Source organism: Limanda limanda, chromosome 14 (assembly GCF_963576545.1).
Source record: "Limanda limanda chromosome 14, fLimLim1.1, whole genome shotgun sequence".
NCBI classification, from domain to species: domain Eukaryota; kingdom Metazoa; phylum Chordata; class Actinopteri; order Pleuronectiformes; family Pleuronectidae; genus Limanda; species Limanda limanda.
Window position 1 is genome coordinate 9,721,257 of NC_083649.1, and position 19,428 is coordinate 9,740,684.

Sequence of the window (19,428 nt, forward strand, 5' to 3'; positions counted from 1 at the left end):
AGGAGGTGAGTGATCGACAAGTGGAACTGCAAGAGTAGAATCACATATATGAAGCATGCTTTGCCTGGGCAGCAGCCAAGGAGACGAATCCATCAAGCAGCTTAATCCTTTCTGCAGAACTCTAGTTTATCTATTTTATCCTTTTACTGTGAGTTAACAAGCTTGTTTTACGTTCAAGTGTAACTCATACAATTACATGATTGATAAAATGGAAATCTTGAAAGTACAGATAAATTTAAGAAGAATATAGGGTTATAGAATTCTTAAAAGATTGTTGGAGAGGGAGAACAAATGAGAATGGATTAATTGAGAATGATAAAAATGGAGTATATTTCAGGCTACCACTTCCTGAAATGGTTGGTGAATATTTATTATTCATAAGGGCAACAATGACATTGCTTATCCTTGGAGTGAAACACGACATGTATGACACTTAAATTGGATAAATGCTCCAGCTCTTGTGCTGATGTCGGCATTTCTGCGTGACCTCCAGGTTGGTTTCTCCATATCTCAACAGGCAGTGAGTTAAAAAGGAATCCCCCCGTCCACCATATTCGCTGCATTAGGTAATAACATGGGGAACACTGCAGGGACACATTTTGAAATGACTTACCTGCATGCTAAGCAATGGTACACGTTGTACCATTAAATGTTGTATGTTTTTAATAACATTGTGTTGAGTGTGTGTCCCCTGAAGAGAAAACAGACTATCGTAGCTCGAGCCACTTTGTTCCTATTGTGTTAATGTTTCACTTTTATTCAATACAGTCGCCTCCACAGAAACTATTCAGCAAAACCGCTGTCCCACTTACAATTGCTTACTTGCATGACAAATTCAGGAATATGCAAAAGAAATGATTTTGTCACTGCATCAGACAGCAGTGTTTTTGTTTATTGCCGGTAAATAAGTCGTTTCATTTTAAGGTTGTTTATGTATGTTTATATTAACATAACATCTTGCAATCCTAAAAATTAGCAGATGCTGTTTCTCTTTGCAGTAAGTGTGATATGAATTGCAATTTCCCATATTTTTTTGCTTTACTTCTTTTCTTCTTTGACGGAATGTAATAAAATAGTAGCACAATATATACGTTATAATGTCAAAGAAATATAAGGGCCTACTTAAATTTAATATACAAACGTCAAGATAATATTTGTAGTGATGATAATGTTAGGCGGCATTATATACATTTTACTGGTGTTGTGTTTTCAACCTGGTGCCTTTGGTAACAAAAGCCACTTGTCTCTTTTACGATTGTGTTGATTCATGCGTTTCAATCTGCTCAGGACGTTACCCGTGGAGAAGACGACGTTCTTGGAGATGAGGTTATGATCCACGATGGAGAACTGGGGAAGCTCAATCTTGTCCACCCCCGTCACGGCGTTGTGTCCTCCTCGCCAGTAGAACTCGATGTCATCTGTTGTGTAACCATCTGAGACAGAGAACGGCATCATTAAAGGTCTGACTGGAGATGTTTATCACCACGTCCCATCTGGATCTCGCACAGTTCAGTCAATTCATCACTTAGCGTGATTAGATTTGCGTTTGTCATCATTTCACATTTTGACAACACAGCGTTTGGTCGTTGGTTCACTGATTGAAAATATGTGGTTAACAACAACAAGGAGAGAATGACTCTGATATACAGTTTTTATTTAAAAGTCCTGTTTATATTCGTTAAGCTGAAATCATACTTTAAATACACTTTATTATTATTATTTCTGGTTAGTGCCGGATCAGACAAAATGAATGAAGGTCAGGACGAGAAACTAATTTCTCTGACACTGTCAAGTAGAAGCGATCTCATAATTATTCACTTGACAAGGGTGCTTCAAAAATCGTCTCTATTGTATTTTGTATCACCAAGTACCTGCATGACTTGTATCACCTGTTATCATTATTATTATTTTAGATTTAAAATGATCCACTTGTGTGCTCTCCACTCATATTGAACCCTTCATCATCCAATAACCTTGGAAACACTCGGGACAAATTGTGCATTTAAAACTTGATTCACAAGCACACACACACAAGCACAACCACACACGCACACACACACACACACACACACACAACAGTGGGTGAGCAAGCCTTGTTCGAAGCCACATCCTTTCGAGGGACCCTTGAGCAAGGCACACTGATGCCTGCCTACTGTACCCTGACAATGACTGAATAATGAAAAAGCCTGTTAAAACCATCAATTATGAAATGCTGTTAAACATACAACCTTCCATACAGTAACCGGTGGAAACCCTTTACATATATGACTAAATATATATATGAGTCGACTCTATTATGTTCATCCCATGAGCAACTAAATTATTAACACCCGGCACAAGAATGATTAAATAACCAGGCTTGGCCTCAATTTTCACCACTAAAACTCAATAAAAACTCTGCAAAGGGACAAGAAGCGAGCCCATTAATATTAATCTCAACCAAAGACCACGAAACTCGGCTATTGCATAATCCACCGCCTACTGTCTGCCCGGGTGCAGTTGTCATGTCTGCTGACTCCAGGGCATAAAGGCTCTGGTCTCAGCGGCAGAAGAGGAGCGAGGAGACGGAGAGGGACGGGAAGCAGATGTGTTCGGGGACTTTTTCCAGAAGGGGGGCTCACCATTAAAACTCTGTTACAATTACTACAAAACAGCAATTTGAAAAAGGGATAATAAAACCAAAAAATGACTATTTTGAAGTTTGACCACTGAAACTGGGTGCATGTGTCCAATGACTCTTTAAGCTCAAGTTCCTTTTGGGTCTTTCTGCATCACACGAGACGTCTTCATGTAAATCGATGATCTTGTTTTTAAGACATTTACAGCATTACTTTCCATATCCACTTTCTTAAACTACACAAAACCTGTTACCCTGCACTGCATCGTGGGTAGGAGGCTGTATCTTCTTTTTAAACATGGCAAGCTAGCAGTGGTTGATTATCTTAGAGCTCTGACAGCTCGTCACGACGGGTGAACTGAAGTGTGAACTCGCTCTTCTGTGAAGGAGGAGGGCCACGACTTGCAGTACTCCTCCCTGCCTCTGCACAAACAGCCAAATAAATAAACCTCATAAAACTGATAAAAACGTCTAATCTCTCTCAAGGTACCTTTGTGGCAGGCTTTTTACATTTTAAGGGAACAGCAGGGGACGGATTAAACAACATTTGTGATGTGTTTTTTCTCAACATGCAACTAAAGTAATCATCTGTGATGGTTGCAGTGGTTGTTCAGACTGCATGTTCGCTGCAATGGGGATTTGCATGCTTGTTTGTAGAATTGGCCCGAGTGATTATTGCTATATCGTCTGATTGCACGCACGGAAGTTGACTTCTGTTTTCCATTAGACTGCATGACTGTTACTCTGTCAAATGCTGATGATGGGGGGGGTTTAACAGCAAGGAAGTGAATTAACATGTTTGATTTGTATGAGTGTGTGTACTGTTTGTGTGTGTGTGTGTACTGTGTGTGTGTGGTGTGTGGGAAGGCGCTGATGACGGGGGCCGGGCAGGATGAGGAATAAAAGCATGTTTGACAGAACAATTTAAAGGGAACTCCCACGCTCTTCCATTGATTAGTGCATAAAATGTGGACCATTATATCACACCTCCTCTCTCTCCTCCTCTTCCTCCTCTGGTGCTCTGCTGCTGCGTCTTTTTCTCTCCCTCTCTTCTCCCACCACCAGTTTTTTCCCCGCTTGATTACATCCCTCTCCTTCTCTCTTCTCGCTTGTTTCTCCGTCATAACTATATATCTTTCACTCTTCCTCCCCCGTTTCCTTCTCCCTCTGTACTTCTTTCTCCTTAATTAATAGTTGTGTGACCTATTTAGTTGCTCTGAATTATTAAAGCAGACTCTTCTGTGGCAACAGCCTCACACTCTGACATCTCTTCTTCCTCTTAATGAAAGTGGAATCCAGTGTGTTCCACATTGAAATGCACCAACGTTTTTTGTCTCTTAAAAAATGATTCAGGCGGTTAGGGTAACCGTATATCGTGATCATCCGCATCACCTTCCATAAGAGGTAATCAATTGAATTCCAGAATGTATTTCCAAAGCCAATAAGTCAAAAAAGGGGAAATGGCAAAATGAGATTAATGTGTTCCAGCAAAAAAGCCCAGCAGCTGCTTGTTGAACAAACTGCAGACGATGAAGTGCTTCTTTACTAAGTGTCCGAGTGTAGGGAAATTCTATTAGTAGAGATGGGATGAAATAAAGGCCGGTTCAGGGGCAGACAGGAATAACTCAATTTTAGATACATTTCCTAAGTGATAAAACTGAATAACCTCCTCTACTGCAGGTTCAAATTTAAAAGTTACGACAATACATTTAGTCCCGGGGAATCATCCCCAGAGTGGGAAAGCTCATTTTATTGGTAACCTTCCCTCTAATGCCTCCAATGGAGGAAGAGTCAAATTCTACACAGGATATATCAAAATGTAAGAGACTGCAATCATATTTACAACAATCATTCTCCTCAAAGGATGAATCCTTAGGACATATCCATGGAGACATCCCCTTGCCTTTAAAGACCCTATTGGTCTTCAAAAGTAAAATGGTCACTATAGAGCTTGGGGTGTTGTGGATACTGCACAACATGTGAGCTAACTCCTGTCATGAGCAACAGCTAACACACAAAAACATTGACCACTTGCAGCAAACCCAGCAAATATCAGTTATTTATCAGTTCTGTGAGGATACTTTTGTCCTCCATTGTTTCTACATTATTGATTTTGCCTTACTGCGCTTTTGTTATGACTGTATTACATCACCGGGTTTGGCAGAGATGGATCCTCCTGACACCCCAAATTAAGTGAAAGGGAGGACGAATTGGCAGCACATCACAGACGTGAGAGAATTTTTATTAACTCTGAAATTATGGAATGAAAATAATTGAATTAGCCCTTTGATTCGCCGGTGGCATGAGATGCAAATTCTGGCATTCAATACAAAAAAGAAAAGAAAGGAAAAGAAAGAGAAATCTATGAATGTGACAATATGTATTTTACGCTAACACAAAGGCTGCCGTCGTGGATTCCAGAGTCTGGGAGCGTGAGCAGGCCAGAAATAAATGAAATTGTTCTCGATAGCATCAGAGGAGATAGCAATACAATACCAAAGCTATTTAACTGGGACTCTGGCATATCTTCCCGGCCAAATCTGACTCCAGGCCTTTTTATCAGGCTTATGAAATAATGTCTCAGTTGATTTGTTTTAATGGGCAAAGAAGGAATTTGGAGGGAGATAAAACATTGGCTTTGATATTGCCTCGTGCAAAACTAGTCAGGGATTTTTTTTCCTTACACTTACTACCTGTAACGAAACTTTAAAAATAATACTCAATGTAATAAACACTGTAGAGAGTGTAGTAAATATTTTAAAGGCCATGAAAACACTACAACCTGTCTCAAGAACCTTTTCAATCCAACTTTCTTTCCATCTCAAAGGAGAAGAGATAGAATTCCAAACAAACTGTTTAAGAATTTCATCAAAAAACTGCACCGTATAATCAAAAGATGCCACAGCTCCCTACTTTATTCCCTATAAAGAGTAATATCAAGAATTTTCTTTACTGCTGCGCCAACTTTAGCTGAAAAGATCCCTCGAGGAATGTGTGAAAAAGAAAAATTGTGATAGACTGTCTATTTGTGTTTCTAATACACAGGTCAATCTTCCCGGAGGCACAAAAAAAATCAACTCACACCTACATCAAATCAACCCCCCCTGAACAACTGCCTGCTCCACTCTTAAATATGTCTGTGATGAATTTTTGATTCCATGCGTTTCAAAGCGACTTTAATGTTATTCCTGGTGTCCAATTAAAAAAAATGTCTTCAAACCTTTTTCGCGGTACACAGTGAGCCGCGGCTGACTGCGCGCCCGGACAGGGACGGAACATCTGAAGATCAAGATAAATAAATAAGCCGCGCTCGAGCCCGAGTGTGGAGACCGTTCACACCCCAGAGGATGTGTGCAGTTTTCTAAAAATGGGCTGCGATGGGAAGAGATAGCGGGAGAGGGATGGAGAGCGGAAGTGGGCTCTGTCCATATGATGTGGATCGCTGGTGCAGAAAATATAGCCATTAGCGGGTAAAGGTGCCGTAATGGAATGATGGTTTTATGGTGAGTGCAGAGCCACTGTGTGAAATAACACTCCCCTGAATAAACATCGGTTTTGACGACCGCGGAGGATGTGGATATATCGACGGCTGCAGGTTTGTCCTCACTTGTGTATCAGCTTCACCTAAACTCCCTGAATTCATTGTCTCCAGAAGATCCACCTCAATCCACACATATGCTGAAGATAAAACTGCTAATCAGGACAGAAAAGCTCTTGTGCAGTATTCACTATTCAACAGCTCAGTGACCTTACTCCTGTTATGATTTATTGAAAAGATGCACAGCTGCTACTTATGCAGCCAAGGTTGCATCTTTTACTGGAATCTGCTTCCTGTGGAGGTAGAGCAACTACACAGCGGTGTGTGTAATGTACATAGTAAACAGCTTCACTGTAACACTGACCCACAACGTCACAGGCTTAACCTGCTTCAATAATGCAGCGAATGGTATTTCCTTGCTCTGAGGTAGAAGACCTACTACGCTGCAGTGCTGAATTACGCATTACATCGTAGAGATGCTGAGCAAGTTACAGCAAAACAAACGCGGGTTGACAGGGCCGCGCTTGAAAGGTTACAAACCCGACCCTCTCCCACCGTTTCTGGACGTGAGCGCTGGGTTAGTGTGGTATTAAAGTCAAGTTAACTTTGCCTCATGATAAAAACAAGGCTGCAAACAGCCGCGGTATATTTGTGCCATGAAGACCTTGGAGTAATAGCGGCACAAATATCTCATGAACAAAGAATTGATTTTTTAAATCTTATTTTACACGGGTCTCATTTCTGCAGAGTCATTCTTATCACCACTCTCTACTCCAGTTATGGTTTATGTTTATAGATAAGACAACGCTGAATTCAGAGTCGCGAGGAGCGGCTTAACTACTTGATGAACTTGGAATGAGACGAGATGAAAAGCTGAATTAAGAGCGAGAACTTTTAGGTTCAGTATCGACCGCACACCGTGCTTTTCAACATCATCCTTGCTGTGTTGAGCTTTAGGCCACGTCCTCATTTCCCAAGATTAACAGTTCTATTTTATGTAATCAATATTTTCAGTCCAGTGTTCCAGTTAATTCATAGTGAATTTATGAGTCAGCTTATACAAATAACAGAGCAGGAGCTTGTTAACCGTTGAACCCGCACCTCGGGCCTCTGGACCCACGATAATATTACAGACTTTCTAATTCATTTATTTCCATCAAGGAAGCCCTCAGGTCCCTTATTTTCACCCGGCTGCTCTTTGTTAATAATTAATTTCTGGTGTCAGAATGTGTAGCACAGGGTTATGGGCTGTTGAGGGGGCCAGGTCCTCGGGGCTTCACTGTTCTGCTGCTGCTGCTGTTCGGCTCCATCAGGGTTAGTGGAGGCAGGTCTGTATCAGTAGATCCTCTTCACTGTGAGGGACAGCGCTGTTGAGATGTGGGAGGAGATAAACTGCTTCTCGAGAATGTGTCACTCATTGGCTGCATATCAAGATGGACGACGTGACGGCTGCGCAAAAAGAGAAGCCAAAACGTCTTGACAGCCCCCTGGTGACTGGCTGCAGTATAGGTCGTAAACCCTCCATGTTAATGGGTGGGAGTTAATATTATCACATATTCCAAGGGGTTTTATTTGGTTATTTAATGCCATAAAAACGGGGGTGAGACATCCTGATTGATCGGGACTTCGATACCTTGGCTCCACACCGAGATCACTACATCGCACACTCTGGCTCTGAATGTGCATGATAACAACACTTGTCTGGGGGATATCTTGCCTTTATATACGGTCTACGGTCCCAATATTAGTGACAGGGTTATCTTGAATAAATATTTTGTTGTTTAACATTAGTTCTTTGAATCATCCTGTGGATGTCTGAGCAGATGGTAGCTTCCAGTTCCCCTGAATTGATGAGCATCTGATATCTCTGCAGTGAAGGTGAGTTTACGATTATAATGGAAAAAACATTATATTTAATAAATATATTTCAAGCTAATTTTCCCGTGTGGCCTGAGATGTGTTGCTTTTGTTTCTAGAAGAATCGTTTAGATTAGGGGATAAGAACATTTCTAAATGACTCGTTTTGATTTTTAAGTTTCTTGTAGAAGTAAAAATCAATATGGTGTCTTTGTCTCTCTTGACATAAAAAAAAAAACAGACTGACACAGCAACCGCTAAAGTCAAACAGCTTGTTATTATGTGATTAAAAGTTAGCAATGAAACCAGGGTCAGCGATTTGTAACTTTTGCCTGAAATAATTAGAAAAGGTCAGTGTGAAGGGATGGAGGTCTGATCCATGAATGGAGGTTCCTGGATGTTTTATTCAACCTGTCAAATCCTATTAAATCAGAGGCGGCGGCTCAATACTGGGGATATTAGAATAATCTAGCTCATTGGAAACAAGCCAACCGATGAACAGAGAGCTGAGTATGAAATAATGACACTCGCAAATGAGTGAAGGGAGAGAAAGGGAGGGGTGGAGTATTAACAGAGGTGTACAGCAAATAAAGAAGGAGCAAGGAGGAGGGCCGTGGAGTGAGGAGGTGCAGGCACCACTTCAGAGAAGGGGAAGAACACAGCCGCATGAAAATCAACCATCTCTACCAAAGAGTGGAGACATTGAAGAGAACACTAGATCTACAAGAGTTCAAAACAACAGAGATCCTCCTCATGCTGCTTCTCCACGAGACTTTTACCTCTCAAGGCTCAGATTAAATATATGAGATTTCTGCCAGGCACAAACACAAATACCCAAATCTATGCAGGCATGCACAGACACACACACACACACACACACACACACACACACACACACACACACACACACACACACACACACACACACACACACACACACACACACACACACACACACACACACACACACACACACACACACACACACACACACACACACACACAGCCAGCCACACAGCCACAGCTGCTTCTCCCCAGCAAGTGTGTTTTAAACTTAATGGGAAAAGGCCAGGCACCAAATTAAAAGAGAGGGATGTGTGCTCGGGTCGCTGATGAGCTGCGTCGTGAGGTGCACTCGTTTGTGAGCAGCCATTCTCCCTCTCTGTCTCCCATCACCGCTCCCTGAACTATATGTTCAAACAAGTACTTTGACTGGCACAGTGTGAGAGAACATTTGCAGTTACAAGCTCTGCACCATCTTTCCAGAGACATATCAGATCCCCAGTTAGGTGTAGATTTGATTAAGGCATTCTCGCTAGCTGCTCCTTCAACTAAGAGAAAACTCTGGATGAGAAGTGAGGATTGTGTGTGTAGTGGCAGCATGAAGGTCACCCTCTGAACGATTGAACGGGCCTACTGCTGCTTCAATACTTTACTGCTGTCTCCTTATTCTGTCACCTAAAGTGCGGCGTTGGTGTTTATAAATGTGAGAGGCAGAAAACGAGGCCCAAGGGAAGAAGCCCTGGTTTTTCTTCCCATACATGTGACGGACAAAATGTTGTTTCTCCCTAATAATTATGGTCATGGCCAATGGACACCCTCTGCTTCCTGGAGGTGACTTTGTTTTGACTGATCATCAAGAGATTTAGGGATCCTCTGCCAAAAGAATGTCAATTAAAAGTCAATAGTCTTAGGCTATAGTCTGACTTTCTTTGTAGGCCATAGTGTACATTTTAGTTTAGTTTTTGATATCAACAAACTTTTGCATCAAATTCTATAATCCCCAATGAATCTACAGTGGGCAGTTGGGTCTAATGTGTGCATCATGTACCAAGACAAATAACCCTAACCCTTTCTACATTACAGTGGTTCGTTCATTGTTGTATTAATACTATTTTATACTAATGGCCTGTGTCTGTGAACAGTAAAGCTGCGAGTAACATAAGACTTGTACATAGAAAGTTCTACTCTCACATTTTAGAGCAGAGAGAATCTGATCATGAAAGTACTGAGGTATTATTTTACACAGTAATTATATTATAAAGGCATTTTCTGTTGATACAAACACATTGATCCAACCATCAGGCCTCTGCTGAACTTCCCTGTTCAAACTTTCTCTGTCGTTCTCTTCACTTTGCAAAAGTTGTTCAACCACCTCCCTTGCACCTCACGCTCCAGTTCCCCCTCGACTGCAGACCTTGCAGCTCAGTGGCACAAGTTTTACAAAACGCCCTTCAGCCACCTCTACACATTACACACACTTGGCTGCATTCACAGAGATTTGGGGCTTTAAAGTTTGTATCAGTCACATCACGCAGCCGATCAATATGCCCCAGTTGTGGATTTCTAAACAAGGTAATTTTATTTAAGAGAAATCGGGAAGATTTTACTTTAAGTTCTACGAATAATATAGCGGAATATATTATGAATCTACTGTAGGTTTTCATCTTTTAACTGAAATATGCTGGAGATCCCAGTATATGTTGGGGGGGGGGGGGGGGCTGAGCTGTGACAAGTAGCTCATTTAATGTGGACTATCCTGTGTTTATCATTGGTCACCTGCACCAAACCGGGATTAGATTAACCACCAATTTATGTAAATACCCTCTATTTTTAAATATATATATATATATATATATATATATATACAAAAACAAAATGATCTGTGTACTATTTGTTTTAAAATGACAAAACACATAGTCACAGGGAAAGAGGGTCTCTCCTTTCACCAGGGGAAATACTGCAAATTGGATGGGAAGGATTACGTTGGAAATAATACCATTCTGGGTAAATCCTTGCAGAGCAGTAAAACACAAATTGTCGGGACCCTGTGAAGGCCGAGTGTCACAAGCTCTATGACATCAGAGCAGAGGATGTGTCAAACTGGGTAAATGTGAAAAACTATGTATTAAACTTACAAGAATACAGTGGGTTAAGAAATATACATAATTCAGCACTGCTACTAAATCAAGTTTAATTACTCACAACTCTCAATCTCAAGCGTGCAGTTCTGCTCATCCAGTGGATATCTTCTCAGGTCCATCATACAAGCAGCAGTGGTCGTGATCCTGTAAAAAAAACAAAAACACACATGACGCAATGATGAGGTTGGATCGGACAGGAAACTGGATGTTTATTGGTTTCATTAAAATAATGGGAGTGACCTCCAGGATCTTGTCTTGAGGATATTAGAAGACAAAGACAACTAAATCAGAAACATGTTTTCAATTTTAGATCAATTACGTTTATCGATGTTTATGGAAGAAATGGGAGTGAAATTAACCCTCATTTACCCAAACGCAGGGATTCTGATGCACTTTAATATTACTCACACAACCATATGTCACTAAGCAAGATTTAACGTCCTGAAAAACTCCACAGGGAAAATGCATTTGAAGTTTTGAAGTGGTGCTGGTGGCAGTGGGGACTCCATTTGGGATTACAGGGCAAAAGCTGATCCTCATGTCCCAGTTTTTGCATTGTTAGGATAATCCCGCGGATCCCGTGTTCGTCCCCACCTGAGACGCGAGTCGCTACAAGAATCGAAACCCGGTGGGACAGCGGTGACATCACTAGGCCGGAGATAACGGTGGCAGCGGTTGAGCTCTGACGAGTGTGTGTCATGACCTCAGGAAACACGTAGGAGACGGGAACATATCACAACCTCAAGTTATATTTGGCTTTTTTATTCAAGATTATTGATCGAAAGTGATAAAAACATCTTCTGCTACTAATATTAAGAGATAGAGGCAGCAGCACAAAGCCTGCTAATATATCTTTGAGCTCTAACAGCGTGTGGTCACTTCACAAACTTCTGCCACCTCAGTTATATTTCATCTCCTCGTTGTCACGGTGCTTTCTCCAAGCCGTGGGATTTACAAGGCTTCTGTTGAGTGTAGAGTTTCGTCAAAGTCGTCCATCCCCCCTCCCTCTCTCCCTCCCTCCATCCCTCCCTCCCTCGATTTGACTGACATCTCTTTGTTTTTGCCGAGTGTGGAAGGTTGTATAAATAAACAGGAATAAAAGAGATGGTGGGAGGTTCTTTCATGTGTTTCTCCACTTTGAATCAAAGCTCTGCTCCTGTTTAAGTTGTTTATCTAATACTTTTCACTTGAGAGCTGCGTGTGTGTGTGTGAGGCGTTGGCTTTTTCATTAGGGCTTGATCTTTAAGCTCCTGAAATGATCTCCCCTCTGTATCTCGAGACACCGATGATCTTTAATGGCCGAAGCATTCAGGGAATACAGGATGTATCACACACGCAAAAGAAGCCGGACTGGTCCGTCCTGAGGCCCGTGTAAATCCAGGGAGTTGTTTTTGCTGTGTATAGCATTGGACCAATGGGATATAGGGCCCTAACAACGTTATCCATCTCGTCCAAATAGTGTTCGCCAAAGGTCTCAGAGTTATTTTTTCTGCTAACAACTTGCGTCTAAGGACGTACTTTAAATGACAAATGTGAATCGAATTATCCTGCAGCAGGTTGAAATGGAATCTGGCTGTTTCCTCCAGCACCTGTGGCGCCGCAAATCAACACTACCCGACTCTATGGAGCGTGTTGAGGGAGAGAGATCAATAAGGTTGTAGATTATTATCTTCATTTCAACTGGGACGGCCTGGGGGGGGATTGTATAGACAGATACAAGAGCTTTGAGGCAAACAGGACATTGGAGCGTGACGCTGACACCCGAGGCTTCACTTTCTTCTCTCTCCCTCTCTCTCTCTCTCTCTGTCGCAGAATCTAATGGTCTATGGTGAACTCCTATTGAAGACAGTCTGTGATGAGCGAAAGGTAAAATATGTTTTTGGTACTTTATAAAGGATGAAACCCAGAGTTGATTTAATTTTATATATGAGAAAAACTTCATGGTTTGACCTTAGAAGAATTAAAATATTTATTATTAAAAACACTTTCCTGACACTCTTTGTCAGGAAATTCAGCAAGTGTTTTTAATAATAAGTCAAAGTCATCATCTGTTATATTCATATTTCTACTTGAAACCTGCTTACGATGTATTAAAAGCAGGTACACACACTGTCAGACCTGCTTTGCAACTAAAAAATTGAGCAGATTGAATCTGGATAATTGATTGCTCATAAACCTAATCTAATAAACTAGATGAAAGGTTCCACGATGAGTGTTTTGATAGCTGTAAACAGCAGTGACCACAGGCCTGTGGCCTCCTGCGTCTGTGCCTCTATCATATACATCAGCATAACAGCAGTAAGCCTTCCACTTGCCATCAAAACAAATGGACACGGATGGCTCGTAAAGGAGAATAACAGGAGCCGGCCATGAGTCAGTTTCAGACTTTGTGAGGGGGACATGAGGACAGGGCTGTGAGTAATAGGCTGCCATTCTCTCCCCGGCTCTGGTCTTGCTCGAGAACTTGACTCCCACCGAGGGAATTGCCACAGAGCAGCGCAGCATGGTGGGTAATCGTCTAGGCACACCTGACAACATAGATACATTTGTGCCAGAGGAGCGGCTCATCTTGAGTCCAATCCTCTGTGTTACACAGCAGAGATAATCACCCTCTTTGCCTCTCTCCCTCTCTCTCTCTCCCTCTCTCTCTCTCTCTCTCTCTCTCTCTCCCTCTCTTCCCTCTTTTCTATTATTCGGACCAACAGCCGCCGCAGCGCCAATCGTTTCCTGCATCTCATAATTTATGGATTTCTAAACCCCAGTCCATAGCAGACTCATTCACTTGCATATTGGACAATTTCCAAAATATTATACGTGATATTATTGGCAGAAAGCTTTTGAAATAGTGAAACTACACTCACAAAGCTATATTGTGGTCAGTTGTTAAATATCCTATTCTGTGTTTAAACCGTATTTATCCAAGTCCAGGTTCACCACAGGCACCATATGGCAGACAGGTGGGACCACACCGACCCAAACCACAACAGACTCTGTGCTAAGGATAATAAATTTAGTATTTTTCATTTCACAGTGCTTGGATTTTTGCTGTACTAGAAACTTGTCATGGTATTTTGTTATAAACAATTAAGTTAGTTACACTGTACCTCCTCCTGCTGCCTCCTGAACAAAATACAGTGTTCAGTGTTCCAAAGAAGATGTCGGAAACATGCTTCATGAAGCAAGTTGGCTGATGCCAAGTACAGATTTCCCAGCCTTTTTCGTCACTCTATCATTACATTTAATTGCGCACAGTGCAAAACATATCGATAATGCATGGTGGTGCCAGAGAGTGACAGGAGAGGAGCAGAGAAAAATAGGCATAACTCAAAAACTAAAAAAAGTTCTAATAACTGGTGGTGTGTTAAGTAATACTTTCATGTTTCTGTATTTCAAAATCTTTTGGATCAATTTGTTTTCAGTGTTTATTTGGCAAATAGTGATGAAAGAGAAAGACTGAATTTTTTGTTCTAACCTTTGAGCTTAGGCGGTAAAGTTTTTTGAGACATCAAGGATTTTTTAAAGTAAGAAAAAATATCAGTGTGGGCACCGACGGACCAGTTCTACTGCAGAGTTCACAGGGTTAAGGTTCCTTAGGAAGGAAAATATAATTATGTAGGTCAAATGGCTTCCTGTTTCCTCGCAAGCAGCTTCTTCAGTTGAATAATTATCGTCTTCTGTAGAAAATGAACACCATCAATGTGTCCTTTGCTCAAGGACCTTGTGTTCATGTCCAGTACAAAGCATCTCGCTCAGCAACTTCAGGCTCCTTCAGTCAAATTGCCTTATTGATCCTAAGTAGTTTTTACTCTTATAACATTTGAATGAAAAACAGATTCAGTCACTTAGGTATATAAACCTGGGGCTCTTTAAATAAAGGAAGGGCAGTCAGGTGACCAGAGAGCATATAGGAGAAGCAGAACAACATTGGGAGGACGGAGGACATCAGGTGAGACAGAGAGGGGACTAACGTCTCTGCACTTTAATAGCAATAGAGGAGTTCAAAGGGACGAGTTCTTACATTAACATTCTGTTTCATATTATACACCTCAGGGGTTTCCACCTCCCAGAGTGAGACAGGAAGGCTGTTTGAGCCTAAGAGGTTTAGATGGATTCCCCTTTTTCAGCCTCTGTCTTTGTCAGCGTTTATTTCCCTCTGATGGATTCACTGCCGGCTGCGTGGCTTCCAAGTGTTTAACCAAGGAGTAAATTGCCGGTCACTTCCTGGCAACTTTCTGATCTCTGTGTCAAGAGAGCGAGAGCCGGAGCCTCGGGCGGAGTCTTTGAAAGGATTATGCGGTGAAGGTATAGGTTGTGCACGTTTGCGCTTGGGCCACGTGTGTGCGTTTGTGTTTGTGTGTGCCGCTGCCGCTGCCAGGTGGATTTGTGCGTAAGTGTCCAATGACGTATGCAGCAGCAGTCTGGCTCTCCGTCTCCCCTCGTGTTCTTTCCCGCTCGTCCCATCCATTAAATGATGCACAGCCGCCTTTCTCGCTCTGTTTTAGTGTAGTCCCCCTGGTTGCCTGGATACTGCCCAAGGACACTGCCAGCCGCCCCGACTGAGCCCCATATGTTGCATCACCTGCAGTGACCCGCCATATTTACCAGACGCTGCTCGGAGACTCTGTTCCTGCACGGATAAAACTTGTAGGGGTCAAATCAGGGCCAAGTAGCCCCGAGGGTTTCCAGCAGTCATTGGGATTCAGGCCGAGGCAATGTGTTGACTGTCGGGTCACACACTCAGAACGGAGCAGTAACTCAGGACATTTCAAATACTGGTTCACAATAAATCCACTTTATTCTCTCCAATTCTGTTCTAGTCGGTATTTTCCAAGCCTCCAATACCTCGGCTGCATCTGTTAACACAACAGGAAGCTCACGGTTGAAATTAGTCCAGGGTTCGGTTTAAGGAAGCAGGTTTAACAAAATCTCAACCTAACACAGAACTCTGAGTTTGTGTTCACTCTTTAACTTGTGTGTGGTCAAAGAATAGTGATTCCCAAAAGGTAAATAAAGACCAGAGCTGCCTTATTAAACCTTTGGAGGTAGAAAGTTTAACCTGTGGCGATTCAAATGTATCTTTATAAAGACATCAGAGTCAATAAGTTAAAACTGTTATTTTATAAACCACATTATTTTTGAAATCTTAATGTTTGTTAGATTAAATGTTCAACCATATGTTTTTCTCAGCTGTCACCCGATGGGGATAAAGTGCTGCTGGCACCCGAATATGAAAATATGGATGAAACATAAAAGACTTTAAAATAGACTCACAATCTTACGGTCTAATCCAAGAACAACCTCATGATTTGATGAAGAAAAAGTGACTAAGGAAATTTAAAATCTTCCTCAACGGCATTTAATGACTATTCAGCGTTTATTACTTTATTTAAAAATAATACACTCACTTTTCATTATATTTATACCATTGTTTATCATTCCAATCTGCAGTACAGGGATAGTTGAACACGAGGACAAAGCAATCGCTCTGTCTCTGTCCTCTCACTGATGACTGATTGATATTAAGAGTGGTCGTGATAGAAAAATAGGACCTCAGGTACCAAACGAATGTCCAATCGTTAACTTTAATCTCCCAACATAAAGTTCTGCAAAATGAATGTGCTCCGATATGGACTCTGATGTCTCCTGAATGAGTGAGGACCTGAAGGCTCAGGCAGCTGACGGAGAGAAACTCATGGTTTGTTGAAGGAAAACGCTCCAGCAGGCAGGTGAGTTCACACAGTGAGTTACCGTGACTCACAGGTAAAGTCATTTCAGTTCCTGGAATGGAAAAACCCAGAGTTTCTCCCATGGCAAGGTTAAAAAACTCAGAGTTTCCACTGAAAACACTTTCTGGAACAGGCTTTGAAAACCTGTCTCAACCATCACTCGGAATCACTGAAGTCAGAGGAACTGTTTTTGATTTCTCGCGTTACAGATTAACCTTTATCTCAACTATATTGTATAGCTGTTAAAGTAAGCCATAAACCAACAAACAACCAGACCATTTAAAATAGGTCTTTCTGTATATTAAATCCTTTATTTTACTGAACATGAATGCATGATCTGTTTAAAAACAAAAAAGTTTGTTTCCACCTTTTCCTTTGCATAAAACACTCGTGATCTCCTAGAGCCGCATTGTCTGATATTTGAGATAATGGCAGCATTCAGAGAGCACTCACCCCCCCGCCAGCTGCTTCCCACCCACAGCCTGCCAAGAAAACATCGGGAGGAGGATGCCCACGGAATCAAATCACTTGGATGCTGTAACGCTGAATCGCAAAACACAACATTACTGAGCGACGGAAGGCAAAATATTATCTTTGCCGTTTAATTCGGATGTTTCCCCTCGACCCGATATTGATTTTTAAGTCGGTCGATTCATCTACTTGATTGATATCATTGTTCACTTCTGCAATATCCCTGCAGTTTCCCTGTGCTTCCTAATCCTCAGAGACAAACTCCACTGTCAGTTCTGCGGAGAAAATTAAAGCCTGTCCTCCGGCAAATAACCACCTATAAATAACAAAGGCAAGGACCCTCCTTTGGATGAGCCGTCCCCAGCTTAACCTGCCCGGGAAACACAGAGAGCCACTTCTGTCGTTTGTCTTTCACGTTATTACACTTCCTCAAGTCAATGTCTGCTGTTTGCCGTCGCTCATTCACAGCAGGGGGGGGGGGGAGAGCCCAAGAAGAAGGGTCGGTGCTGTTTTTGCCTTTTTAACCACGATAATGGATCCTCTGAATTAATTTGCAGCTCAATGGCACATAAAGTAAATATGTGTGGTAAATATTCATCAGCTGTTTGTACTTTCTATGTATGTGTGTGTGTGTGTGTATGTGTGTGTGTGTGTGTGTGTGTGTGTGTGTGTGTGTGTGTGTGTGTGTGTGTGTGTGTGTGTGTGTATGTGTGTGTGTTTGTGTGTTTCCTATTATCAGCATCCAAGGACTCGTTGCATCCAATCACATTTTCTAATAAACAGCCTGAATGAAAAGATTCTCCTGCTCACAATGCATCCTGCTGTTTGTGTACATGGATAATGTGGCCCCCGTTTCCTTATTAGAGGACCTATACTGTGTTTCCGAAACAAATTAACTATCGACTGTTGACTGTGATGTTCACATTGTCTCTGCAGAGACAATGTGAACATCACAGTCAACAGTCGATAGTTAATTTGTTCAAATTTATTGTCTGTTTTTTTTGTCATTGTTTATTTTGCAACACTTATTTCTGAGTCACTTGGTGACGTTACTCTGTGGAAAGTGTTTTATAAAGTTAACTTTCCTACTGTTTGCATCACTGTGTGCCAAAAGGTCATAGGTCAAGTGGCAGCTCCTGTCTTGTCCTTCTCAACAACTTCAGAAAACATAAATAAATATAATTTTCTTTAAAATGTTTAATCCAAATTCTGTAGCTGAAGTTTATCTTAGGACATTTTGTCCATTTTTTTTTAGAGTAGAAAGATAATTTTCAACACATTGCATTTGAGTGATTTTCCACATGGGGTGTTTTTCTGGCGGGTGACTCAGTGCTCGTCATGGAGTGTTGTGTTGTAAATACTTTACGACCACTCCGTGATGACTGGCCTGCAGGAAATCACTCTGTCAGGCTGTCTTTCACCCATAAATAGCCTCCGACACGCAACTCCTCATAAACTGCAGACTGTCGTTTTTTACATTTCTGTTTGTGTGTCTTCTAAATAATGGCTGGATGTTGATTTGTGAGCTCTAGAGGGGCTGTCAGGTGTATTGTTGAACGTAGGACAGAGCCACACTGGCTGTTCTCTCCTGGTTCCATCAATCAAATCACCTCTTCCCCCAAAATGTCCAACTCTTCCTTAAATGTCAACCTAATTGACCTTGTTCTTGAGCCATGAATCTATACATATGTTTTAATAATGTTTTAAAATTATTCTCCAGTCAGAGATAGGAATCATCATTGACATTACCCCCTTTAATAAATCATGTTTGACTACTTTACGACTTGACTCTGCGATGACCCAACTACCATCACATGGACCATATAAGTTCAATGTACTCTAATTTATTGACGTAATAAATTAGAGTGAGCTGCATACATTGTATTAGACTTGCGGAGGGCAGTGATATGCTGTATCTGCATGTGCTCCCTGGATTTATGAGCATCCGCAGACATGCCGAAGATCCCATGACCCAATTTAGGATTTGTTAAAATCTGGTCATCCTACTTACATGATATTGAGTGTCCAGGGTGATAGATTTCTTCTCCCAGTTTCACTCTAATCCCACTTCATCCAAAGTAATATTTGTGCCGACTTTGAGTCCAGACTTCGGCCAACGTAAATGTCCGGACCCATATTCCAAGTGATTATAGATTTTTTCATTTGCATATTGGATTCATTGTTCGGGTTGATACTGTACATTATCCCTCTCAACTCAAATGTCCTGACACAAGGACAATTTGAACTATTTCAGTATAATCTCTCCCTCGCAATCTGCCGCTGCCGCTACAGATT

The 19,428-nt window shown here is 41.6% G+C and overlaps 1 protein-coding gene across 1 annotated transcript in view; it reads right to left on the reverse strand.

Annotated features, from left to right (window-relative positions):
* The window catches only part of LOC133019705 (gamma-aminobutyric acid receptor subunit beta-2-like), a 62,222-nt gene that overhangs the window by 13,191 nt on the left and 29,603 nt on the right, over positions 1 to 19,428 (reverse strand). Inside the window, exons 5-6 of the mRNA XM_061086263.1 lie at positions 10,998 to 11,080; positions 1,296 to 1,433 (exon numbers count right to left, since the gene is read on the reverse strand). Of these exons, the coding sequence (XP_060942246.1) occupies positions 1,296 to 1,433; positions 10,998 to 11,080 (221 nt within the window). The remainder of the gene's footprint in view (positions 1 to 1,295; positions 1,434 to 10,997; positions 11,081 to 19,428) is intronic.